Source organism: Aspergillus oryzae, chromosome 2, assembly GCF_000184455.2.
Source record: "Aspergillus oryzae RIB40 DNA, chromosome 2".
In the NCBI taxonomy this organism is placed as follows: domain Eukaryota; kingdom Fungi; phylum Ascomycota; class Eurotiomycetes; order Eurotiales; family Aspergillaceae; genus Aspergillus; species Aspergillus oryzae.
The window spans coordinates 4407352-4433764 of record NC_036436.1 but is presented as its reverse complement, the minus strand read 5'-3'; the positions used below and the strand labels follow the sequence as shown (position 1 = coordinate 4433764).

Here is a 26413-nt window from a genome sequence, read left to right as displayed (position 1 = left end):
CTTTATTTACTACGAACGAATAGCAATTTCCCAGATTTCCCCTTGTTAAGCGCTCAACTGGAGCCATCACCGTAAGAACGAGCCAATCTTAAGCCAACGTTGAATTGTCACCCCTGGTTGTTGCCCCCGCCCATACCAATACCCACTCAGGTACAATGCGAATAAAATGCCCACCAGGCTGATGGAGGTATGTCTAGTATATTGTCTGTTCGTATGTTCATGGGCCGTGGAGTCCGAGCACAAACATGACACATACATCAAGCAGGGCAGATGTAAAGAAATAAACAACCTGGCAAACCGGAGACCTCGACAGCTCATTCCTGATGAACGACAGGATCGAGATTCTCTTATTGGTGAATGACAGGAGAAAAGACAGGATTTAGTGAGTAATAATAGGTGTGGATGCAAGCTGATGCAAGCTCCCTGAGTCTAAGGTGGTAGGTAGTAGCTCACTTACAGTACCTTTCCTCAGACCAGCTAATGTAGTACCGGCTAGCGTAATAATAATATTAGGGCATGCATACATATACATACATACACCCATGCATTCATTCATCTTGGAATTTCCTCCTTGAATTGTGACGATCACTATGTATCAACAACTACCGGAGAATGTATGATATTATGCTAGACCTACGAAAGTACCTGGTATATCTCCCCGTCAGATTGCTTTAATATCAAGCTCGGTGAGGTTCAGCAGCTTCTGAACCTGCTTTGGGAGCCACCAGTCAAAGCGGGCGCAGTGCTTGTTAGTGCCGGTGCTGCTGCTGGTTCGACGGCCCCAATTCTGCAGCCCTGCATCCTTGGTCCAGACCGAGAGACTAACCTGACTTTTTGTGTTCGTTTTTTCCCTTTTTACCCCTCAAGGAGCAATAATAAATGATAATAATAATAGCAATAATAATAATGCAAAATATTATTTTAACACCACCATTACGGAGTACTAAAACCCATCTGGAGAGGCGAAATCGTAATATTACTACTACTAATACTACTAGCAGTTAGCACTCTGGGATTGTTTAGCGCTTTGCTTTCCACCAACCCCCATCTCGTTCTCATTCTTTTCCCCCGTCGGTCTTTCTTTCTCCCCTTTCTGGCCCCTCTCCTAACCCGGTTTAGCCAGTTACTGTCAAGGCACTAGGGACAAGCCACCCTTCAATATCCTCCTCGTTCTGTGTTGAACTCCCGGTAATCCGGTCAAGTGTACCTTGGGTCTCTTTTAATCCTCTGAGACTCACATCCACCCGGACTACCTTCCAACATTATCAGGCAAAAAGAGACCATCAAGTTCAACAAACAAGAAGGAAAAAGGAACTAGTTATCTTTTCTTTCCTTCAATTATTAAGCGAACAAACCCGTGAGAAGTATCTACTATCGCCGATCGGGTTATTCCTAGGTAATCCTTTAAAGTTCGATTTTTTTTTTTATCTTTTTGGCATTTCTCTTTAGTCTACTCCGTACCCTTTTTAACTTGTTCTACCTTAACAAGTCTGGTCTCCTTCATCGGCCAGTAACCAAAGAGCACCCACCTCTCCTCCTCCCAAATCAAGAAGGTATCAATAATTACCGACTAATTTCGAGGAACTGCACCCTGACCCGCCACGTGACGTCCCCAACTCCTCTCCCTTTTACGGTCGATTTCCCCCCGTTCCTACGATTATTTCTAGTCCAGCACCACGGTCGCATGTGATTTGTTTATTCACAAAGTTGATCGACTCTCGAGGTTCTTGGAGGGTGGATTCTTTTGCGACGGGCCTTAGTGCTGTGCACTAGCCTCAATTAAGGCGGTGATACGGGTCCCCGAGAGACAGTCAGACAGAGAGCTAAAAAGCGCTACTACTAACTACTACGACCTGCCTCCACGCCTTACCACCGCTTTCAGTCCAGTTCCAGGAGGCTGATTTCCGCACTCCCTTCTGTCTCCGCCCATTCTCCCCTCCCCATATCGGCGGCATCCTGGTGGTCCCTAGGCGTGTGTTCTGGTATCAACCGCCTCTTTTGTTAATCTTAGACTTTTCGATCCTAGTCTCTTGTTGTTCGAGTGAACCTCGCTCTGCTACCCTCAATGCTCGGAGGGAGCTCGGAGCGGGATTCTCTGCCATCGAATTCTGACACCCGCACGGGAGAAGCGTCCATGCCTGTCGCAACGAGTCAACCCGGCTCTAGTAAGCCTGCTTCTTTCGCGTCCTGGTCGCCTTGCGCAAGTCATCGCTAACATAATGTTTCAGTTCCTGAATCGTCGCCTCAGGTTCATGTCACCGGTACCGATGCGTCGCCTACGTCCAACTCGTTCGAGTCCTCCGGGACGGCTCCAGCGCCCGTAGAATCGACTCCGATTCCCGAAGGTGCCTCTGCCGCCAGTTCTGCCGACGTATCCAAGAAACAGCACCTGCTTCCCGTGCCATCACGGACGTCCTTGAAAGCCGAAAGACAATCCACATTAGACAATTCCCAGGATACTGCCAATGACGACTCCGAAAACACGCTTCGAGGCTCGAGGAGAAGTATTCTAAAGGGACGAAGGGATAGGAGCAAAGGGAGCAGCATGAGATCACGGCGGAGGAATGAGGAGAGCACGGTCATGGAAGAGAATAAGACGGATCCTGACTTGCGAGAGCCTGCCAAGGTGGAGAAGAAGAGTAGGGTTTCATCCCGGCTGTTCGCATTCTTGAGCTGTTGCTCATCTTCCAATGTCGACCCCGAGGATACGGCTATCCCCGCAAAGCGGACGACTCGCCGACCATCAGTCCCAAGTACTCAGCCTACCCCGGAAAAGGCTGAAACTCACCAGGGTGATTCGAGCACTGCGGAGTCCAAGGAGCCGAGCTACTATCGGGATGAGAAGGCAAATACGACTGTGACGTCCGACCAGCCGCCGTCGCAGGTGGACGAAGAGCAGACCGTCAGTGGCCCGGATCAAGGCTCGCAGCTCGATGGCACGGCGTCGTCTCCGGCCCAGCACGAATCGGGTCACGAGGTTTCGCAGAAGGAGAAGTCTGAAGCACGGGATATGGTGACAGCACAGCATGAATCCAGTGCAGTTCCGCCGCCTACTGTAACAGAGAAAGTCGAGGAGCCCTCTCAGAAACCTGAGGAACATGTAACATTCTCAGTGCCACCACAGAGAGTCGATGATTCTCCTGCCCAAACGGACGAGTCCACCGCAAAGCCAGCTGTACCCGATAGCGTTGGCCCAAAGGACGAGAAGTACTCTACGCACGAAGAAGAGGCAGTTGATCTACCAGCCGAGCTACCGCCGCCGCCGCCGCCACTCGTTCCTTCAGGGCAACAGCCAGAAAATGAGAGTCACGACAGGGGGCAACAATGGCTGCTCCCCCCACCTCAGCCTCACCTACGCGACCGGAAATGCCTGGTCCTCGACCTGGATGAAACCTTGGTCCATAGTAGTTTTAAGGTTCTCGAGCGCGCCGATTTCACTATCCCCGTCGAGATCGAGGGTCAATACCATAATATTTATGTGATCAAGCGGCCCGGGGTCGATCAGTTCATGAAACGGGTCGGGGAGCTGTACGAAGTTGTTGTGTTTACGGCATCTGTCTCGAAGGTGAGCCCTGCTAACATATGTCTTATGAAATCGCCTCACGCTAACTTGTTCTCAGTACGGTGATCCACTGTTGGATCAACTGGACATCCATAATGTTGTCCACCACCGACTTTTCAGGGACAGTTGCTACAACCATCAAGGCAACTATGTGAAGGTCGGTTTTTTCGTGAGCTCTATATTGCTCGTTCAATCACCTAACTCATCTATAGGATCTTTCTCAAGTCGGTCGCGACCTTCGAGACACGATAATTATCGATAATTCTCCCACGTCATATATATTCCACCCTCAACACGCGATACCCATCAGCAGCTGGTTCTCTGACGCCCATGATAATGAGCTTCTTGATCTGATTCCCGTTCTGGAAGATCTCGCTGGTACACAAGTGCAAGACGTTAGTCTGGTTCTTGACATTGCATTGTAATGTCTGTACACTAGCCCGGCATTTCATTTTCAGCGTGCTTGGTTTGGTTATTCTTCGCCTTGCGGGCACCATCAGGTCATAAAAAGATAAAATTCGGTCGATTCCCTTTGTTCAATACCCGCCAATACGTCGAGCCCTCTCGCCTTTGAGATGCCAGATGAGAGTTAGAGTGCTTCGTGAGCGAACCGCGCATCTGAAGACACTCGTGAGACCCGACAGTTCAATAGTGCATGTGTGCTTTTTATTTGCGTTGTGTTTCTTATCCTTTCCTCTGTTATTCTTTCTTACACCCCCTTTCCTGTTCGCATCTGCTGGACTTCTAGCTATGTCCTTTTGTCTACGCTCCAAGTGAGCGAGTACCTTTCTGATCCCCTGTGATTTTGATTCATTTTCCTCGAAGCTCCCCTGTGATCCCCCTTTTTTTTTTGCATTCTGTAGGCGTCTGTCTTGGCTATCAGCTTAAAAACCCTTTTCGCTGATCTCATGTATACGCAAATTTACATTCCCTTTTTATCTGACTTCTTTCTTTTCTCAATTTTTGTCTAAACCACCCATCGCCCTTAAGGGGCCTGACACTGCCGTCGCTCTCGATTTCCTATCTGTTTCGTTTCGTATGTGTGATCACCACTAAAACCCCAGCGTGTTTTGTCATCTTGTCAGCCATGATTTGTTTTGGAGACCTCACTCGCGAGTGGCATCGTCATATATGTGTGCGCGTCACTGTTTCCGGTACTACCCCATAGTTTCCTATCGATACAGGATCTTGACTATCGATTGCCACCAATGTATATGTATCATTGGCGTACGTGCTATATGTACATAAAAGCGTCGTCCTTCAACACCGCACCACCTGTTCTAGTAGCCCGAATGGATCCTAATAAAGCACACTACTGTTTAAAATGAGAGTAGAAGGAAGTGAATAATGAGATCGAGTCCTCGGCATGTGCATCTGTGAGACTCTACCAGAGGGGCTTAGTAGGCCAGCAATTCTAATTCAGTGAATAAATGCACAAAGGAAACCATAAATACCGCATGATGAACAATCCTCAGGCAACACTATCAGAAGAAGAGGAAACCGTTGATTCCGAGCATCAATTAAGCCTCTCCCCGCCCATTGACCTCGTCGTCGTCGTCGTCGTCGTCCTGATGCGCCCCCTTAATCTACTAACATCCTTCCTAAATTAGGCACATCGATACCGATCTACAAATTACAAGATACGTACGAAAATTACATACATACCGTCATTCGACCCACTGGCCAAAAAAGCTCCCCGCATCAAACCACCTCCAACCACGCGCAAGAAAAAAAGGTAAAATAACAGAGAAACATACTCTACACACCTCCCCGCCACGATGAAGGACAGCAAAGGGTGGGACGGAAAACTGAGAGTTGGTCCCCAAGCGACCATCACGAATCCGGAGGCAATCGAGGACCCGGATTACTCGGACGAGGATGCGCCGCCGGTAGAGGAGATCGAGGCAGACGAAGGTATGTGTTCGACTAAGTACGCTTTAGGAGGCGGGTGCTCAATTGGAATATCTTGTTACAGACTTGCTAGAGGATGAGGATAAGGATACAGAGGTACGTGAATCTTTTGGCCTGCTGCTTCATGCGAAACTGACCGAGTGAGTTGTTTATCTAGGAGATCGACCTCGTCCATTGTCGTATTGGGTCCATCCCGGCTTTACATCTAGAGCGATTCCCTAAAGTACAGGTACGATATCGGTGTTCCGTGAAGGAAAGTGGGGGGTTGGTGATCAAAGTAAGGATTAACGGCGAGGTTTCTAGAGAATATGTCTGCGGCAGAACCAAATAACGCGGATCGCGTTTCCTCCTGAAGTCGCCGGGTCGCTGGTCGAACTCGATCTCTACGATAACCTTATTTCGCATGTCAAGGGTCTGGATGAGTTCAAGGATCTGACTAGTTTGGATCTGAGCTTCAATAAGATAAAGCATATAAAGAATATCTCGCATCTGGTCAAGTTGACGGACTTGTATTTTGTGCAGAACAAGATCTCGAAGATTGAAGGGTTGGAGGGGTTGAAGGTATTGAGGAATCTGGAGCTGGGCGCTAATCGGATCAGGGTGGGTGGTGCCTCGATTGAGAGAATGGGTGTGCATGGGAGGGTTTATGCTAACCGGGTGGTAGGAAATCGAGAACCTTGAGTCGTTGACGTCTCTGGAGGAGCTGTGGCTTGGAAAGAATAAGATCACTGAATTCAAGGTATGTTGTGCTCTCGGGTGCTGGAGCTTGGGGTTTGACGTATTGACGTTCTACAGAATCTGGATGCTTTGCAGAATCTCAAAATCCTCTCTATTCAGTCGAACCGACTTACTAGTCTGAACGGACTCTCCTCCCTCAAGAACCTCGAAGAACTCTACGTCTCTCATAACGCTATTACCGAGCTCAGTGGTCTCGAATCGAACACCAAGCTGCGCGTTCTTGACTTCTCGAATAACCAGGTCTCTAAGCTGGAGCATCTGTCGCATTTGGAGAACTTGGAGGAGCTCTGGGGGTCGAACAACCAGTTATCTAGCTTCGACGAGGTGGAGAAGGAGCTGAAGGACAAGGAGAAGCTACAGACGGTCTACTTTGAGGGCAACCCGTTGCAGACGAAGGGACCCGCGGTGTACCGGAATAAGGTGCGCTTAGCGATACCGCATATTATGCAGATCGACGCTAGTAAGTGTAGTCTTCCAGGCTCCGGAGTGGTCGTGTATACTGACAGTTGTAGCGTTTGTGAGAATAGCTTAATTACCATGCAAGGAAAGGCATGGCTGATGATACAATGGCAATCATGGTTAATGGAAAGCGGATTTCATTCCTGTCGATCTCCTATATTACATGTAGATTAAGAGAAACTTCATTCTCTGTATTTATAGTACTATACCTTGCTCGTGGAGGTATACTTCGAGCCTGCTCGAACTCTGGGGACGATCTACAGATCGTCCGTAACCTGACCGGCACCAGCTGAGCATTGCCCAACGACCGCCCCGGGAAAGCCTCACTACCCGCCCTGGACAGCGACGCAATATCGCGCACAACAGGACCAACAGAGCATCCTAATGCGCACGGGCATGTGCATACGCATGTTGCATTGCCCAAGCCAGCCAACAATTATCCAAATAAACCTGAGCGCACAGAACCAAATCAACCCGTCCTCAGTCAACCTCCATCTCCTCACCCTTAACCTCCCTCTCCCCAGAATTCGACGCATCCCCATCCCCATCCTTTCCCCCCCTAAGACCCCCCTCATAAAGCGCCATCAAACTCGTAGCTCCCAACCGCTCATTCTCGGCCTGCACCTTCCTCTTAACCCTAAACGGCTCATGACCCTTCCTGGCCATCGGCACATCCGCCAGCTCCCTCAACGGAATCCCCGTCCTCACTAAATCCTTCGCCTGCCAGCTCTTCCCATCAACATGAAACAACGAATGGAACGGGTTCCGCCGCAGCGCAGACTCATGATTATGTCGCGACGGCTGGATAGTACAGGTGATATGGGACTGGACAGCGGCACTTTCACTCGAGGCCCAGGGATCCGGGGACGGCGTCCCCGGTTCTCTAGGCGGTAGATGTGATTGCGATTGGGGTTGTGACGGTGGTGGTTTGACGAGAGGGATTGTGAGCGGGGAGGCGGCGATGGCTTGGGATGCGGAGGAGGGGGATTCGAATATCGCGATTATAGATCGGGAGGTGGGGTTTTGGGATGTGTTTGTTGTGTCGTACTGTTTTTTTATCTCTCTGTTAGTTGGTGGTTTTGAGGGAGGGTGGTATGGTATTTGGGGGGTAAATTTACCTTGAGGTTGCGGAAGGTCACTACTTCGCCGAATTTCTGGAGCGCGGAGAGGATCTGTTTGCTTTCCGTTAGGGAGCGTGGCATTGGGGTTGTTGTTATGTGGATTGATTGCGCTGCGACGCGGGCGGCCATTTTGAATTTTTGGTTGGTTGCTTTTTCTCTTTTGGGGATTGGTTTTTCGTTTTTGGGCGTTGTGGTTGTCGTTGGATTGGGGATTGAGGGTGTGGAGTTAAGAGAAAATAATTGATGGATTGGTTTGATTGATTGATAGTGTTGATAAGGGAGCTTGGTCTTGGCGTGGCACTGACTTTATCAGGTACGGCATGGAGTACAGTCCGGAAGGAATTACGCTACCATTAGTACTAGGGATGTAGATATCATTTATAGTCTTTATCAATGGGTTTATCATAGCTATTTACTCAAATCATGTACATTTTACATCGCAAATCATCACACATTTCCCAGGCGTAACGTCCTCTTAGAAGATAGGAACGTACATACCGTATCCAATAGGATCGTTGAATCGCAAGCCCTTGTCCAACGAGCTGATGGCCTCCAACTCACTCTTCTCCAGATCCCATCCAGTGACCTCCAGGTTCTGCGACAGACGGGTGGGGTTGTTGCTCTTCGGGATGACAGCAATGCCGCGCTGGGTGGCCCAGCGCAGCAGCACCTGAGCCGGGGTCTTGCCATACTTCTCGGCGAGGCTCTTAATGGTGTTGTGCTCGAACAAAGGAGGGGTATCGACGGCGTTCTTCACCTCCAACTCGAGGAAGCTCAGAGGTCCGAAAGACGAGTACGCGGTGACAGCGATGCCCTCCTTCTGGGCATACTCGACCAGACGAGGCTGGGTAAGGTAGGGGTGGTGCTCAATCTGGAGGGTAGCGGGACGGACACGCGCATACCGGAGGAGGTCCATGAGCAGCTGGGCGCTGAAGTTGCTAACACCGATGCTGCGAGCGAGCTTCTTGTCCACCAGCGACTCCATCGCCGTCCAGGTCTCCTGGATGGTGGCGTTGCTGAATTCGATCTTGCCGCTCTCCGAGTTCCATCCCGGGGGGTAGCGGACAGCCGGGTCGACGTACTTCAGCGCAACGGGGAAGTGCACGATGTACAGGTCGAAGTAATCGACGCCCCAGTCAGCCAGCTGCTTGCGGCAGATGGGCTCGACGCGGTCGCCCTCGTGGAAACTATTCCACAGCTTGGAAACAATGAAGAGTTCCTCGCGCTTGACGATGCCCTCCTTGATGGCGCGGGCGACACCCTGGCCGCATTCGACTTCGTTGCCGTAGTCTGGACGGCCATATTAGATCGTTCCTGGAAAACCTCACAGCAGAAGGTGGTAACATACCGCATGCGCCGTCAAAGAGACGATATCCTGCCTTGATGGCCTCGTAAACCTGGTCCGCGCATGTCTCGTTGTTTACCTTCCAGAGGCCAAAACCCACGAGGGGCATGTCATGTCCGCTGTTCAGCTTGACGGTGGGAGAAGCCATTGTGATTATTGTGTGTAGAGATTGCGCTTAATGAGAAGAGCGACTGCAGTTGAGAGGAGAGTAAAGAGTGTTAAAGAAATGAGAGAAGTATCCGCAAAGAAAAGGAGGGGCATAAATCAACTTTTGGAGATTGCCCCCGCGCATATTCTTCCAAAAAGCACTCATTTGGGGTACGGCCATACCCACTCGGGATAAATGCGACGTGATCCAGGCCAGCTAGGCCGAAAAGGCCAGTCACACGAGGAGGAATGTCCCTGTCTTGAGGCTAAAGTGGCGCTCAACAAGATCCCATTCCGGCTAAATGAGAGTCGCCGGGTAAATGTAGAGAAGCGCCAAACCCAATTGGTCACTGTCCGTGTTGGATCCATCACGGGACCCAAATCCCACCAATTACTCAAGGAACAAGTAGTAAGTATGAAACAGACATTAGATCCATATTGTGTATAACTACAAAATTGGTATCAGACTAAAAGTACATCACAAAGTTGAGAAAAACCAATAAGTCCCCCGCAGAGCATGCTCCAGTATCCCTCCCCGTAAACTCCTATGCCAGAAACTAAAACAGAAAAGTCCCGAAACCCAGCGACACTTTTGTTTGCCATTATTATCATTACAGTCCATATTATAAATTAGTTCTTCGTTACGCAGCCTCAACCGCATTGTTCTCAGTATAGGTGTGATTCATGTGACCATGAGCCGCCCCATTGATGCCAGGATCACCAGGCATACTCCCCACAATGAGATCGTCTGGGCCCAGTAACACCTCAAAGTGGTTGGGCTGATGGGACTCTCGTGAGACCGACGGCACATGGTGATCAGAAAACTGCAGGTGGCTATAGTTGCTCGAGCCAACATCAGTGATACTCGAAGTAGGAGTCGGCCAAGGTGCATGGGTCTGACTCATGTCATCGATCGATTGGGTGCTGGATCCAAATATGCCATTGTTTAAGACATGGCTGTTATCAGGCACGCTCACCCCAGGATGCTGGGGCGTGCCGTAGTGGTTATCATGCCCACTAAGGTTGTACGCATTGAGATTAGTGTGTGAAAGGGACATATCGGGTATGCTAAGCATCCCTGGTCCTCCATTAGAACCATTGAGGCTCGTGGGCTGGCTGACTTCAGGTTGGAGATTGGGGTAGGTGTCTAGCACTGAGGTGACGGCAGTCTTGTCATGAAGGCCACCTTCTGGCTTGGTGATAGAATTGAGAAGGTCAAAGCCTCCGTTTGCATTGAATATACTGTCCTGTGGTGGTTGGTACATCGACCATTGGGGTTGCGAAGTACCATTATGATGCACCAAGTCGTGTGACTGAGGGGCTTGGTAAATGCTTGGGGCAGGCCTAGCTAGAGAGTTTGCATAAAAGGACAGGGGAGGGAGGTCGATCCCCGTTACGGGCTTCGGGCTAGGGATTGTATTACGGTCGGAGGATGGCGAGGTCACCCGGCGCCATGTGGTAGTGCCAACTTCGTTCGATCGCGTTTGCCGGAATTGCCAAAGTAGGATGGCCATTCTTTTGCTGTCATCCTGGGAGTTATCAGGGTACTGGTTCGATACGCGACGAGAACTAGGAGTAGCCCGTATTTCTTGGACTGCTGTTAAGGTGCGGAAGTAGTCTCTCGTTTGCCTATCGGCAAGCTCGTTTAATTGTCTGTCTTTGGCGATTTCCGTGAGTTCCGTGAAACGTTTTGCCCACCACGTAGATTCAAATGGAGGTTTCACTTTGTTCGATTGCTGTTTAGGGAGGTCTTGGCGTGCCCTATATATGTTTTGACCTTCCTCATAGATATACGTGCTGCACGACCAGTTCTCCATTTGGTTCGTCAGTGCATCGCCGTTGGGAGGCTGGGTGAAGTCTAACTCTAGCTGGATCCCAAGTTTCGAGCCGGACGGAGGGAAATCATCCATCAACCGAAGATTGGCCTCCAGTAGGATGATATCACAGTTCAGTGGGTTGTTAACATCTGCCATGACTGAGTTGAGATGGGGAAACGATGTCCGCCAATTGGGAATATTTTCCAAGCGTTTTGGGGGTGCAGGATGACGTTGGTCCCCTTGGAGGCGGGTGTAGAGATGGAATGCACTCTCGATCCCGCCTGGCTGATTCGGTGCGCTCACCCACATGTCAAAGCTGAGGCCATAGATCTTATTAATGTTCGTTGCCTCGGCGTGCAAATTTGGATGGAAAACAACGTGTGGAGGGGGCAACTCCCCGGAGTAAGATTGCACCGGCCTCAACGAATCATGATAGGAGGGATAATTGTGACTATTGTAATGGCTGGAGAATGGAAGCTCTAGTGAATTTCTCCAGCGAGGACCGGCTGATGGCGGCTGGCCATTCGAACGGTCTGCTGGTTGCTCCCGTACAAGCCTCTCCCCTGCAATTGCCCGGTTAGACCTGGGTCTGTCTCATCGAAGCTGTCTAGGCAGGACTTACAATCGGGATCCCCCTTGAGAAAAGAATCAAGGACTTGCAGGTGGCTAGACACCTGCTTTCTCGACCTCCTTTTGCCAGTAGTTTTGTAGATATACTCGGCTATGAGTTCATTTCGACCGTAGGATTTCCCGCGTTCGGACCACTTCCTTCTCCCCATTGGGGGATTCGCCTCAAGGGCTGATATTGTTAGAAAATTCTCCTTGTGTAGCAGCTGTTGTCGTCTCACCTTGCTGGAAAGCATCCTCAAGCTCATCTGACCAAACAGGTTCCCCATCCTTTCCAGTATCTCGGCGAGGCCGTGCCCTGTACTCTATGTACTTTTGGGACTTGAGATAACTTCTTGTCCTGCGGGGTCCAATCAGGTTAGGACCAAGTGATTGGAGACGCCGCAGTTTCTTTGTATGGAACCGGTTGTTTATCACTTGTTGGGGATGAAGGCCAGTAGTGGTAGGCATTGGGTGAGTTGGGACCGGGGGTTGGTGAGGATACTTGAAACCATAATGTGAAAAATGGTCGTCACGCCCGGTGGGATCAGTGTGCGCCAGGGTGTCCGAGTAGGACTGTATGTTCCCTGAGGTGTTCTGAAGCACTCGACCTGGATGGGGCCCTACACCTTCAAAACCAGGTTGGGTTGGAGGCAACATACATTCGGTCTGCCACTCAGCCATGGAGCGGACCACCTCGAATATGCTCTCGGAAGAATGACAGATTCCACAAGAGTAGGATGTTGAGGGCCACAAATGCTTCTTGCCTGGCAAAGAACGCAGTTACTGGAAAAAATGTAAGAACCTGGGAAAGAGAATGTTCGGGCGAAGAGCATCATGTTTATAGGGAATCCATTCCCACCCCTCGTGAAGGAGCGCGAGGGTAGCCCCAGCAGCTACATTGCTGGACTACGCTGCTTGTTTGGGAGAACCCCCTCGAGGGCAGCGTCAGTAGCCACAGGCGCGGGGAACCCTTGACCTGAGCTTCACGCGTCGATCAGGGCGATGAGGGAGGGACGAGCAGGTGCCGCCTTGTTGCAGCAAATCAGGAGGAAGGGCGATGCACTGTGGACGCCGGCTACCGATGCAAGGGGACTTCCAGGGTGCACGATTCAGCGAGCCGCTGCCCGGGGATTTTTGGCCTGCACGACATGATCACTCACTGTCAGTACTAAAGCAGGTACAGATGAGCAATGATGGGCGAGATGGTGGCAAAGGCCTCTCGTTGGAATGCCCAACTTCCAACAACATCGCCCGAGGCGATCATCCAAGAATGCTCGGTGGGTTACAGAGAGAGCGACCGGAATGTAGGTGGAAAACAACCATCTCACCCTGCTCTCAACTTGATATCCAGGGCTCAAACATACGAACGATCACAGTAGAGGTCGAGGGGTAGACGAGATGCTAGGATTGAACAAGGATACATGGGGATAAAAAAAGATAGAGCTTCATTCAGATGCACGAGGCGACGGAACTTTGCAGGACGCGTCTGCAGGCACAGTCCTGACAGCAGGAACGTGTGAAAAAGCCCAACGAGTTCCGCCAAGCAAGGGGGTATATCTCACAAACACAAAGATAGCAGCACCATTACTATTCATTAACCCTAGCAACAGGGAGAAGGGCAGAAGGACAAGGGACTTTAGTCTTCCTCGTCCTGGGCCCCTACAGTAAATTTTTTCCGTCCGGCACCCGTGAGCTTCTGTAGTTTCATCCGGTCCATCTGCTCCCCTACTTTCTTTTCGATCTGCTGGATTTCTTGCTCCGCATCGATAGCCTCCTCGTTCGCGAATTCCAATACCAGTTTCCTGCCCAACAAATGGGTGTTCTTCAGCGCGTCCATGGCATTTTCCGCTTCGCGAGCGCTTACGAAGTCTGCAAAACCGAAACCACGAGCCGACCGGTCAAATTTCTTAGGAACACGCACAGAGCGAAGCTGGCCGTAGGCTCCAAAGAGCGATCTGACATCCTTCTTGGTCGCTTGGAACGGCAAGTTCTTAATGATAATCTTCGTCCTCCTGGCTGCGATTTTCTTCGCAGTATCTTCACGTCGTCTTTCCTCAGCAGCGTCCATACCTTTATGCGATGACCTAACTACCAGTGCATGCTGATCGAGCTTGTATCCATTCATTGCAGCAAGAGCGGCCTGAGCTTGATCCTTGGTCCTAAAGTCAACAAAGCCAAAGCCCATGCTGAGGGTCTGGCCAGGCCGTTTGGGATCGGGCTTGGTCTTGATCCTCGCCGAAACGAACCCATCCAACGGCTGGAAGACTTCAACGAAACGTGCATTCGTCGTGTCAAAGTTGAGATTTTTTACGAAAAGAGTTGCGGTAGCAATAGCCTCCTCAGGCTCTTCGGCCGCGAACGTGTCAGCAGTTGAGAATCCTTGAGAGATGGCTTTAGTCTCCACAATTGGTTTCTGCGGGGCAACAGATGCATCGAAGAGGTTCTTGGGGGCTTTTTCTAGGAATAGGATGGAATCTCCGAGTTTCCGATATGCCAAACCTTTGAATGCCTTTTGAGCCTCATCTGGTCTTGCAAACTCAACAATAGCTATTGTACCACTAGGAGGCATCAGTAGTCTTGTGAGTTGGCCAAACGGCTCGAACAACTTCCTAAGATCGTCAGTCTTGACGCCATAAGAGAAGTTCTTTACTAAGATAGCAGTGTTTCCACGCTCTCGTTCTTTAAAGGCATCGATATTGACACCATTTGCAGTAAAGTAAGCTTTCGTTTCTTGAATAACGTGCGTTTCAGCATGCGCTTGTTTTACTGCGGCATCCGACGAAGTAGGGTCCAAGAGATCTGCTTTTGATATGCCGAGTCTCTCAGCCATTGACGACATAACTGCATCGGCCTAGAAGTGGCTCGTTAGTATACGATACTGTTAGACCACATCCCAAACCGACTTACGTTCATGTAAAGTGAGTTCCAACTGAAAGTTGAAGAAGTAGACTCAAGTTTTCGCTTAATCTGTTTTTGCTTCTTCAAAGGTAACTTAGACAACTCATAATCGTCGATCTTATACGTCTTCTTTGCAGCAGCTGGCAGGATGTGCAATAAACGACCCTGGAAGTGTTTTCCGTCAAGGGCCTTGTAGGCCTCTACGGCAGCGTCGGATTCAACATACTGAACGTAAGCAAATCCTTTGCTGGAGCTGAACCGAGTATCAAAGGCAACATGAATCTAAACAAATCAGCAATTGTTCCACAAATTTTAAACCACAGTGAATCCAATGTCAAGTTGAGGATATGTTGCTCTTCAGATACTAAGAGGCATCTACTAAAATTCTCTTCACCTGGTCACATCATTTGCTTTGCATCTGATGTCCCTATCAGGATGTTCATCATGCGAGCAACTTTGCATGAAAGGAAGGGAAGGAAAGGCAGGGGGCACGCAGAAGGAGAATGGAAAGACTAACCTCTTCAATCCTGCCAAAGGGAGCGAATACTGGTTCGAGATCGGACTCCTTTGTATCGTAAGATAAGTTTCTTACAAATAAACGCGCAGAAATGCGAATGTTCTCAATGTTGGTGTCAACCTCCGGGGCCCTTGTCGGCTCTGCAGCATCAGCCGCAGCTGGGGAAGGATCAGCCTCTGCATTTTTGGTGTCGACTTCAGCATCAGCTGCTGGCTCCGCTGAATCAGTAGGTCTTTGCGCTGCAGAGTCAAACTCTGCCTGCTCCTCTTCGTCTAGGAGACCGAGAAGACGGCTTGTCTTCGACCGAAGCCAGTCAGTGTCAGATACTGGTTGTTGTTCTTCCTCATGAACAGCGGGATGTTCCTGGTCCATTGCTTGCTCAGTAGTATCACCTTCCACAGTTGCATCAACAACCATAGGCTCAGACTCATCGTGCTGTGACACATGGGTATCTTCTCCAGATGTGTCCCCGAGCTTTGCCTTTTTCCTTTGAGCATAGGTAAGTTCCTGAGGGACCTCATCTGCTTCAACGGGCTGGGGATCCTTGGCAGGTGAGTCATTTGCAACAGAGTTGATCACGGCATCATCATTGGCCCATGTCTTTGTATGTGATGAGTGCTGCATGAGGGAAAGATACTCTTGCAGTTTAGGGTCCTGCTGGGTGGGCTCCCCATCGCGTTTACGTTTGAGTGTATTTTCTGCAGAGTCAGGCTTATCACCCTTTTTAAACTTGTGAGCAGCACTGATAGGTTCGGAGTCGATCTAAAGCAATTCTGGTCAGTCTCAGGACCACCTTTATCGGTCAGCGTGCGCAATGGGAAAAGGAAACAGGAAGCCAGATCGCCAGGAAGAAGCCACATACCGGTTTAGCAATATCTACAGAGATCTTTGACATCTTGACATATGTCTTGTTGAAGTATTTAGCAGCTTCCTTGGCTGCTTCGGGGGTCTTCAAGCCCACAAAGCCAATCCTGCGTTTGGGTAATACATGAGCATCGGTGACTTGGAAGCGACTAGCAAAGTGCTTCCTAAGTTGATCATTGGAGAATGTTGGCGGAAGGCCAGAGACAAATACTCTTGTGCTTTCCATGATTGTGTCCTGTGGCTGCCTTTCCCAAAGCCAGCAGGGAATGGAATGTATAGAAGAAAAAAAAAGCTCCAAAATTTTTTTAGTTTATGCCGCTTCCTTATAGTGCCGACGAAGGCGGTGAGGAAGGTGGGCATGGCCCGTGCGTATCCACACGGTTGCTCCTCAGCAACTACGATAGCCCAACGTCTACTCTCGGAGGCAATTCGGCGGAACGTTGTGTACTGTTGAACTACCTTAGAGACGCACATCTCCAATTTACTCCGTTGCCTATTTTTGAACCCTTTCGTGCACACTCAACCGACAAAATGTCTTCCGAAAAGAAGGATAAGCTCGAGCGTGAGTGCAACTTCAACGGCATCTTCACAATGACTAACATTATTGGGCAGCGCAAATCAAGTCCGTCGATATGGTAAGAGTGTCGCCACCATAATTGAAAAGATAATTGCTTATGGCATGAAAGACGGAGGATATGCAGCAGGAAGCTGTCGAAGTTGGTATGATTCATTGGGTATCCCGATGAAGGTGATTGCGACTAATTGTTTAGCGATCGAGGCAATGGAGAAGTACCACATTGAGAAGGTTGGTCACAATGATTGCTCCCCAAGTCGGTAGGATGCTAATTATTACTAGGACATTGCCCAGTACATCAAGCGAGAGGTTAGCGCTTCCTTCGATAAAACCACCGTCCGTCACTCACAGTCTACAGTTTGACTCGCGCAAAGGAGCTACATGGCATTGTGTCGTAGGGAGGAATTTCGGAAGCTTTGTTACACACGGTACGACTTATATACTAGTCTCCCAGAACGTCGCTAACTCCGTCTAGAGACGAAACACTTCATCTACTTCTACCTCGGACACTGCGCCATTCTCCTCTTCAAGACCCAATAAACTCGCCCTGACATACATGGTTGGAAATAAAAAGAGGACCGAGTCCTTGGGCGATTGGGCCTTGACTGCCAATTGGGACTTACCGCCATAAAATAGACGCCGGCGACGTATCTATCTAAAACTCGCGACACGATGGACAGGCCCCTGAGATCAGGCGTCATGGCAATTGGTTGCTGCATAATCTTCCCTTCCCTTCAGCGGTATTTATTTACAATTTCGACTCTTACATGATTCAATATGGTCACCATTGTATCTTGATGTGAGCTAGATTGGTCGTACCAAGCAGATTGTGTGCTGTTTAACGGAGTGCCTTGTAAAAGTAGTAGTAGGCTCGTAACAGTTACTGCCTTAGCAACTGTAGAGCGTCCCAATCAGCCACCACAAGAATGAATACACGCAACTCACTCACCTCACCTATCTAACTTTCAAATCAAGTCTCAGCTTACCTCTACCAATTCATAAAATTTCCCAAAAACCACCAACCACGTGCCACGCATTCCAGAAGAAAGAAAACACCCAAACGCCAAGTGCCAAGCCACAGCGCCACACGTCACCCCCAATAAGGGACTTTATAATAGCGCTGCCTTTCGCCCTGGATTCAACCCTCACCAACTCAACTTACCGTGATCATAAACCCCCAAGATCAGAAAGCCATACCTTCACTTAGTATCATAGATCAAGAACCGCGAAAACCCCATCCACCATGGCAATCTGCATCACGTTCGGAACGCATGGTACGTCTGCATACTAATGATTCCTCCGTGTATATCTATCCTCCGCACCGACCGGAAATAAACTCCCATGTGCCGATTTCTAAGCACGACATCTTCTCTTCTTCATAAGCACTAGGCTAACAGGTTAAATAGAGTTTACGTCCATGCTGGAAGGCTACGAGAATGTCAGGGCTTACTGTTATAACTGTATGTTTACTCCAGTTTTGCTTACTAGGTGCTCGGTTAGCTTGTACCTGACCCGACTAATCATGTTGGATTAGGCCAACACTATAATGGACATTGTATTACGCGATGGTATGTTGCTTTCTCTGTTAACTTAATCGGCGCTTTGGAAAAAAGGGACGATGATGCTGATTATCCTAGGCCTTGGTTTACCGTCTGCTTCATTGTATGTTGCATTCCCGATTGGCTTGCAAAAGCTCTCTTTCTATCATCATCCAGAATGTCTAGCTAACATGAACCGTAACCCATCAGCCCATGATCCCACTCGCAACAAAAAAGTACAAGGTAATCTCTCCCGCAACCAATTCCCAGCTAACGCCAAATGGATAATAAATACTAACAACCCCCCAGGAAGTCACATGTTACACATGCCGCTTCACCCAAGACCTCCGGTAAGCTGGCTCCCTCAATCAGTATTCCAAATGGAAAGTCCTTATCAGATCAAATCAACTAACAAAGATAAGTGATCGCCCCGATATCACGCCAGAGACCAGGCCCCCGGCAGGTGCACCGGCTGGCCCGGCACCACCTCCACAAGCCTATTGGGGACCTCCTCCCCAGGCTTCTGGGGGAGGTGGATATCCCCAGCCCCAGGCCGGGGCACCGCCGCAGAACTATCAATATAAGTGAGTCTGTGTTGGTGCTAACCTTTGTTTTCTTATTTTATTATGCTGAGGGCTATGGGGGATGGAACTTTGGTCTGGTTGAGAAGCGATGTTAATGATGTGTATATTCTGTTGTTGTACGATACCTTTGGTTCTTTTTCTACTTGACTTTTTTATTTTAATTATGGTGATTGTTCTCATGTGATATGTGCATTCGATTGGTAGAAATTATTAACAACATTAATAGCATAACTGGCGTAGAACAAATGGGGTATATAAATCACAAAATCCCAATCACATCAGGAGGTATGGATGAACCTGCATCTGGGCATTACCCGATCCCAACCCAAACAGAATCTTGCATACCAAGCAGCCAGACTACACATCTGACTTAGCACCCACTTTTTCCATTGGCGTCGCAGCACCAGACGAAGCCTGTTCCTGTCCCTCAAATCTCGGCTTCTTACCAACCGCATCAAGAGCCATAAGTCTAGCCGTACGAATAATACTCTCTCTTCCTTCATACAGTGGGAAAATCACCACCCCAACAGTCGTACAGAAAAGCCAGATGATGCCCACGACAACCCAGCCGGTGAAGAACTTCTTGCTGAACACATATGAGCTGCCATACATGGGGATCGGCCACAGGAGCAGGAAGCACAGGACCATGCCGATGGTGAGGGTGCGCGAGTAGAGCGCGGCCCTGTTGAGCTTGCGCTCTTCCTCTTGGTCTTTGGCGGCATTGATGGTAGCGGGACTGTTTTCGCCGGGGATAAGTTCGATGTCGACGTGTGCGGCTGCTGCGACGTCTGTGTCGTCAACTTTGCGGATGGCGCGCATAGATTCGTAGTCGTAGTTCTGAGGGCCGAAGATGTAGGTAAGGACTGGGGAGAATATAATGGGGCTGAGGAGGGCGGCGACGTTACCAGCGAGCATAGGGTAGCTGGGCTTTCTGTTAGCTGGGAGAGGCCTTATTGGGTGAGACAGAGGCAGATTACTTACTTTGCGCCGGTGGTAGTGACGGTTAATACACCAGATTCCTTTTTAGCGGTTACAAGCCATGCGATGAGGGACACGGCGAGTCCCAGGATAGGTGATGCAGCTGCGGCGACCCAGTTCTGTCCCTTCCAGACGAGGGTCATCGCCCCTGGGAACACCGCCGAGGAGATGATAACACCCATGAGCAAGTAAAGATAGCCCATACCGATACCCGCGTAGTAGAGACCTGTTGCGAAGCCGGCCATGGCAGTAGCCCAGAAAATACAGGACATGTGAGACACCCACACTAATCTCTTGCCCTTTGCAGAGGGGTTGATATAGGCCTGATAGATATCGTAAGTTAGGATGGAAGAAACAGCAATTAGCTGAGCCGAAAAAGCCGATGTGACTGCCATGAAAATCATGAGTGTGGTGCAGACAGCTCCACTGTATCCCAGAAGCTTGACAGCAGCGAAAGGTAGGACAAGACCGGCAGTTACGTCCTCCGAACTCATGCGCTGAGTACCTTCAAGAGCAAGAGCAGATATTCCCATAGTACTGGCACAAAGCCAAGGAATGGCGAACCAGCAGAGGCCACCAATAACATATCCGGGGAAAGCATGCACGGGGTGCGCAGCAATAGCTATCAAAGTCAGTACTTAAGCACCATTCGATCTCAAGTTTAACACACCTTTGTTGTAGTACCCATTGTCAAGGAAGACAGTCCTGAAACACACTGTTAGCACATATTGACTAAGCTTCAGCAAGACATCTACACACCCAAAGTTACCTAGATCATAGTTAGCGTTAAGCCACATCAAAAGGCTGCATGTAGTTACTTACCGACAAGGTTGATAACCCAGAAGATACCACCCTCCTTTGAGCGCATGGTGAGATAACTGCCCTGAGCATTACCCTCCACAGGATGACGATCAGCCGCCGCAACTAGAGCATCATAAACTCTACTCGGAGATCCAAGAGTATCATTAGTCGCGTAAGCGGAGAATGCATAGATAAAAATAACGACGATGATAACCACAGTGTGCATATAATCTGTGATAAAAGTAGCCTTGATGCCGCCGAAGAGAGTATAGAGCACGACACCAATGGGGAGCAGGAAACAAGCTGCAACCGTATTAACTCCAGTTAGGGATGTCAAGACAGCAGATCCACCAGTGAGCAACATTGCAGTGACAAGAATGTTGGTCATCAGGCAAAAAACAATGAAGACCACATGGACAGCAGTCCCATATCGAGCACGAATGACTTCCAGGAATGTATGTGCATTAGGGGCTCGCCGTTTGAGTTCAATGGCGAGCGTTGCGAATAAAATAATCTGCACGCAGGCACCTGGGATCCACGCTGTGAGTGATGAAACCCTACTGTTCCTTCGGTCACACTAACCTGATGCATAGAAGAATGGCCCCGAAATTCCGTACTGGTAGGCTACTGCGGAAGATTGCAGAAGGGTGGCAGCCCAAGTCCAGCTACTTACGACAGCAGCAGCAACCAAGCCTGACTTTACGGATCTTCCTGCAGTTGAAAACATCTCAGAGGTTTGGACTTCATACTGATATCTATAGCGAACAGTCCGTTAGCCCCAGTCCCTCGTTCGATGGCACGCCATGGTAAAGTGAGGTAGCACTTACCTTTTAAGGGCCCAGGTAATGAAAACCATCACCAAAGCAAACGCGAACCCTAACCCAACGATGATGCCATAGCCAAACCCTTGGGACAAGGGAGCAACAAAGTTGGCTGTCTCCGACATGACTGCAGCCTTTGTCGGACGAGGCCCTTGGATGGTCAACCTGAATGCACGTACTCCTTAATATGGGGTATCTAATTGTAGTTCAAGTATAACAGCAAAGGCTAGCTTCGGTGTGATGATCCACTAACAATGATCTTCAGCAGTCTGATATACTTCCTGTAAGAAAATCCGTAGGGAAATGAAGGATGACTTGATTCATATACTATCTCATGTAGTACAACCATAGGCATAGGAGAGCTCCGACCTCGCAGACCTCAGACTGATCAACATCCTTAGTCTCATTGAATCGGGATTTTGGACTGCTCAACCCAGTCTTTGTCATTCTAACTTTCCGGGACCTGATAAGGGCTTCACGTTCGTATTCCAGCAACGTTACAGATGGACTAGCTGGCCCACGGTTTTCTTATTTCCATCGCTTATTGACAATCCATAAGGCTCATGGTCCCTATCATAGTCGATCTCAATCCCCCCGTTATCATTGGCTAGTCTTGTTTTCGTCGCCCATCCTTATCAGTGGAGGTTGGACCAACGCCGTCGTCGATTGGTTCCCAGACGGCAAACGGTTGATAAGGAACACGGGCCTTTCTGATATCAAGATAGTGGATGCTGACCCGGCTTTTAGGTAAATCACCAACAACGAAAAAGAAGCTAGAAAATAAGCCCCCTGGGCGTGATAACGCTTTCCCTTACTCCAGGTTTCGAGTAATGGATTATCTGCATTCCCCACGGCCCTGATTGTGCGGAAGCTGGGGAGCGTTGGAGGATCTAATCTCGATCGATCGAACAAGAGAAACTAGAAGGAGTCGCAACTTGCCAATGTGGAGTTAGTCTCTCTTCTCTATTCAATAGTGCATATCTCATTGTTGTCGATGTTATTCTGGGTCAGTCCTAGTGGGAAGTCGGGTTGATTCTAGCAAATACACAGAAAAGCGGACTGCTTATGAGATTGAAAGTCCTGGCCGCGCTAGCCCTCTCCCTCAGGCAGAGAATTCTGCCTGGACTAATGGCTAGGCTTACATATCACATGTCCTGCCGTGACTCGCTTACAACGCAATCAACTTCTTAAGGTTCATGTACCCATTGAAAAAGCAACTGATATTATACAAAGCTTTCCTTCCAAACTTTCGGCATGAGAATCCTTCATTAACTGTCACAAGGGTTGGAGACAGCCCCAACAGTAACGTAACAACCAGCACACCTTCCCAACCTATGCTGCAGATAGGTTTTCAACACTCAACTTCGCGAAGTATCGGACGATCCGATCTAAGGATCCCCGCGCACCAAGAACAAAGGATAGGTAACGGACACCAAGGGGTATAATATTTCGAAAGGGTAGAAGAGAGTACGGGAGTGAACCCGCCAAAAGCGACTCTCACAGAATAACCAAAATCGTTCCAGGAGCAGGGACCGGCTATACATAGCAAAACATCCCTGCTCACTCAGAACCTCATTCAGTCAAACCAGATGTCGCTGGAGGCAGGCAAGAGAGTGATGGCGAGAGCAGACGCAACGTCGTTGATCACGAGGAAAACTTGCGAGTGATCTTGGCGATGACTAGAACCAGACACGTATTAGTATCCATCATAGCTAGAATTGACACATCCCAGGCGTTACGTACCATGCAGACCAACGACGGAAAAGATGAAGCCCAAGCTCAGGACCAAGACGACGACCGGGTCGACCCTCAGGCCAGGGCTCTCGTCAGTGTAAAGCTTGAGCATGGTACCGGAAGAGCCACCGGCACCGGCAGCGCGAGTCGAGCTGGGTCTGGCATTGCGCAGAGACTCCTTGTGGTCGGCAGCCGCGCGACGACGCAAAGCAGCTCGAGGACCACCGGGAGGAGTGGGAGAGGAGGTACGGGCCACGGAAGAGACAGAGCCAGCGGCACCAGCACCAGAGCCAGAAGCCTTGGAGTCTGGCCCAGACTCGGCACCAGAGGTCAGGGGGGAGGCAGCACGAGGAGACGCCTTAAATTACTTTACATTAGCATCGCCATTGAGAAATGAGATCCAGCATAATGGGATGTAAGAAAGCAATGCGATGTCGAGACACGATAGAAGTGTCATCTGCCGACGGACAATCAGTTGGTGCACGAAGGACACTCACCATTTTAAGAAATAGTAGTCAAATGAAGAAAATCAAAGAATGTCGTAAAGAATTGAGCGAAATTAAATTTAAGGACGAAGAAAAACAAATGGGCTGGTTGGAGAAGGAGGGAAGCCTGCTTGGAAGTGGAAGGGGAATTAAGTTGTAGCTCGCAGAGAGAGTTGAGGTCGCAAGTCACTCAAAAGAGGCCACGCTCACGATTTCCCATTGGCCGTACTGTCACGTATCGTCACGCCGACCTACCCCAGTTTCCTCCACCAACCACAGCCCGCCTATGCATCCCCTTCCCTCTCAAAATGACAGAGGTCGTCTTGAACTTCACAGATTGTTGTAAACGGACTTGGTGCATACTATCGAGGATACTTGCATTTTTGGAGGGTTCAAGTGTAACAGCATCCCTACTTTCTCCAGTCAAATTACGAGCCAAAGCGTCAGTTTTCTTCCTATGTATTTTATTCCAATTATATGATAGATACAGTACATAACATATGAGATGCACAGTCGTGAAAAATAAATTGACATAAGCAAGAATATCAAAGTGCAAGTGTCGGAATCATCGATTGAACGCTGTCAGCGCCCATTTAATATGGCTGTATGTGGAAGGGCGACGAAGAGAAATGAAGTAAAAGGGAAACCCTGACAGCAAACGGAGAAGATAATGGAAATCGTGAGCTAAAATCGATCAATGCAGTAAAAGGTATCATATCGCAAATCCCGGAAACACCTTCAAAATACAGTATCCAAGTCGACATATAAGAGCGAATTGTACGCGGCTCGCAAACGTATAACGTGGATATTTGTGTCCCGATAAAGCGCTTGGTTGTTTCTATATGGACAATTGAACCGAAAGGTCGTTCTCTTGAAATCATAAAATTGTACCGACCATGGTCGAGCTCAATCGATCTCCATCCGACTGGGCACTTGGCCAGTAATGTTTGAAGACAACTCCGTGGTCTTCTCCGCTTCTTTGCGGGCCTTTTTCCTATTCACGTGCGGTTTCAGGCCCTTGTGGAAATTGTGCATACACATGCAAGCGTTGATGATAGTCATAACGATGAGAACGAGGGTGATGACGGCGAAGAATGTCAAGGATCGTTGCGCTTGGAGGTATTCCTGGTAAGTGTTCTTGTCGTAAATGCGGTACAGCTTGAACAAGAAATACGCCAGCGCAGCAAAGTAGAGGAGCTATGATAATAGTTAGAGAACTTCTCGCAGGTGGGTGACCGTTCAACACGTACAATAATTACGATCATTCCAACAGAACTTTCGCGCCGAACGAATAGAGCGGCAGCTAACAAAATCAAGATCGTAACCGGGATAGCCGCCAGAGTAAGTGCAAACTCAGCATCGTGCCGGTTAGTGACAATGACCACGAACTGAACAGTAAAACCAAGGAAGAAGAAGAAGTCGAACTTGAGGAGCGCAATGTAAATCTGCCCGTTCAATCAGCTAGAATTCCTTATCCACTGGGTGGTTCACAACAAACCTGATATGTGAGGTATCGGCGCTTCATTCGCAGATCAGCGCTGATGTGCTTGTAGATGGACCACGCAAATTCATCGTATAATTTCCAAGCAACGATCATCATCAGCAGCGTGCCCATGGCCACAACACATGGGATAATAATCAGAAAAGGCTTAATCTGTCCCCACACAGCCGGGTCAATGGCTGAATTGTCATTCAAGACTCCGATCGCATCTTTGATTTGCTCCACTTGCACGGCACCGTAAATCAGTAGACCAACGTTGCATACACACAGCCCGATGATTTGAATGGTATTCTTAAGGCGCAGTGCATCGTAGACCAGTACCAATTCATAGACAAAACCGAAACTGTACAGTGCTAAAAAGGTCGGTATTGTTTTGGATGCCGTCACGTTGACGGCTATCTCCTTGAGTTTGAGCTGGAAGTCTGCGAATACATAACTACAAAGTACCCCGTCAGCATCAGCGATATATCTTTCCAGGAACCGCAGTGACAGCACATACCATTCTAGAGCGAGTGTGACGACTGCTTGGAAAAGGGTCACAATACAGAAGGACCACGTCCACATTGAATTTGGTTTATACATTTTGCTTTTCTTAGGGTGCGGAGGCACATTTGCATACCCTTCTCGCCCTCGAAAACCGCCGCCTCGTCGAAATGCCGGGTCAAATGAACCCCCAAGGAGGGAGGCGCGTGAATTGTTGGTCTGAATTTTGGCAATAGGCTCCGTTACGGAGCTCGTGTCCGCCGGAGTCTCGCTTCTGGGATACAATATGACGGCTCTGACCACCGTATGGCGGCGAAAACGCAGAAAAGTAGTCTAGGAACCGAAAACCACGGGCGGGGAAGGAGGGTCGGAGAGTTTTATTTTAGACGATCCTATGGGAGGATTTCAGTTTAGGAGGTCTGATCTCGAACCTGGCGGTTTCGACGATGACCTGAGGCACAAGCCTCCACAGCCTCTTTCAGCCTAGCGATGAATGGTCGGGGGAGAAGATGGGCCGAGGAGGACAATAGAGAACGAGGACGGGGAGGCGCGACTTGGGAATCTCCTTCGAGAGAAGGAGGCTTGATGGTTGCCAAGCCACGGGTGAAAGTTGGTGTGTTGGGCGGAGAGGCACACTCCGATTGATCGTTCAGGACTGGTGTAAGGCTGAGCACATGCAGAGTCAGGCGAGGACCCTTCTCAGCGAGTGGCTGGAAATGGGTCAACTAAAAGCGACTGATGGGTTGACTGAACCCCCCAAGAATCAAGAAGGGGTGGGAAAGGAGAATTCAGAAACGAAAGTGGGTGGTGGTCGAACGAGGGACGATAGGAATGGGTGGTTTGAATATAGGGGAGTGCCGATTAGATGCGGGTGAGAAGGAATAATAATACCAGTAATCACGAGGAATGAGGAGTAAAAGGTTAGG

General features: G+C 49.3%; 9 protein-coding genes across 9 annotated transcripts; 2 read left to right on the top strand and 7 right to left on the bottom strand.

Annotated features, from left to right (window-relative positions):
- Positions 1-2581: 2581 nt before the first annotated feature.
- On the top strand, positions 2582-3987 carry psrA (putative general stress response phosphoprotein phosphatase Psr1/2; the record flags this gene model as incomplete). The annotated part of the gene is made up of 3 exons (XM_001819937.3): positions 2582-3565; positions 3621-3719; positions 3775-3987. The coding sequence occupies 3 exons, from the start codon at positions 2582-2584 to the stop codon at positions 3985-3987; spliced, it is 1296 nt and encodes a 431-aa protein (XP_001819989.3).
- Positions 3988-5340: 1353 nt separating this feature from the next.
- On the top strand, positions 5341-8148 carry AO090003000860 (putative protein phosphatase PP1 regulatory subunit Sds22; the record flags this gene model as incomplete). The annotated part of the gene is made up of 7 exons (XM_023235069.1): positions 5341-5476; positions 5538-5569; positions 5631-5702; positions 5777-6073; positions 6138-6212; positions 6269-6671; positions 8105-8148. The coding sequence occupies 7 exons, from the start codon at positions 5341-5343 to the stop codon at positions 8146-8148; spliced, it is 1059 nt and encodes a 352-aa protein (XP_023090123.1).
- Positions 8149-8266: 118 nt separating this feature from the next.
- On the bottom strand, positions 8267-9284 carry AO090003000859 (aldo/keto reductase; the record flags this gene model as incomplete). The annotated part of the gene is made up of 2 exons (XM_001819935.3): positions 8267-9081; positions 9140-9284. The coding sequence occupies 2 exons, from the start codon at positions 9282-9284 to the stop codon at positions 8267-8269; spliced, it is 960 nt and encodes a 319-aa protein (XP_001819987.1).
- A 640-nt stretch (positions 9285-9924) lies between these two features.
- Positions 9925-11409, bottom strand: AO090003000857 (uncharacterized protein; the record flags this gene model as incomplete). The annotated part of the gene is made up of 1 exon (XM_023235068.1): positions 9925-11409. One exon carries the CDS (start codon positions 11407-11409, stop codon positions 9925-9927), a length of 1485 nt encoding a protein of 494 aa, XP_023090122.1.
- Positions 11410-11579: 170 nt separating this feature from the next.
- AO090003000856 (uncharacterized protein) lies at positions 11580-12177 on the bottom strand (the record flags this gene model as incomplete). Its single annotated transcript, XM_023235066.1, is given in 3 exon segments — positions 11580-11707; positions 11723-11899; positions 11949-12177. 3 exon segments carry the CDS (start codon positions 12175-12177, stop codon positions 11580-11582), a joined length of 534 nt encoding a protein of 177 aa, XP_023090121.1.
- Positions 12178-13345: 1168 nt separating this feature from the next.
- On the bottom strand, positions 13346-16214 carry mrd1 (RNA-binding ribosome biosynthesis protein MRD1; the record flags this gene model as incomplete). Its single annotated transcript, XM_001819932.3, has 4 exons — positions 13346-14560; positions 14617-14889; positions 15125-15886; positions 15987-16214. 4 exons carry the CDS (start codon positions 16212-16214, stop codon positions 13346-13348), a joined length of 2478 nt encoding a protein of 825 aa, XP_001819984.1.
- A 2827-nt stretch (positions 16215-19041) lies between these two features.
- On the bottom strand, positions 19042-21409 carry AO090003000854 (sodium:solute symporter family protein; the record flags this gene model as incomplete). The annotated part of the gene is made up of 6 exons (XM_023235065.1): positions 19042-19606; positions 19666-20284; positions 20333-20431; positions 20485-20991; positions 21046-21218; positions 21291-21409. 6 exons carry the CDS (start codon positions 21407-21409, stop codon positions 19042-19044), a joined length of 2082 nt encoding a protein of 693 aa, XP_023090120.1.
- Positions 21410-22928: 1519 nt separating this feature from the next.
- Positions 22929-23518, bottom strand: AO090003000853 (SEC61-beta family protein; the record flags this gene model as incomplete). Its single annotated transcript, XM_023235064.1, has 3 exons — positions 22929-22963; positions 23028-23376; positions 23462-23518. 3 exons carry the CDS (start codon positions 23516-23518, stop codon positions 22929-22931), a joined length of 441 nt encoding a protein of 146 aa, XP_023090119.1.
- An 891-nt stretch (positions 23519-24409) lies between these two features.
- AO090003000852 (uncharacterized protein) lies at positions 24410-25586 on the bottom strand (the record flags this gene model as incomplete). Its single annotated transcript, XM_001819929.3, has 4 exons — positions 24410-24700; positions 24754-24948; positions 25002-25440; positions 25504-25586. 4 exons carry the CDS (start codon positions 25584-25586, stop codon positions 24410-24412), a joined length of 1008 nt encoding a protein of 335 aa, XP_001819981.1.
- Positions 25587-26413: the final 827 nt, after the last annotated feature.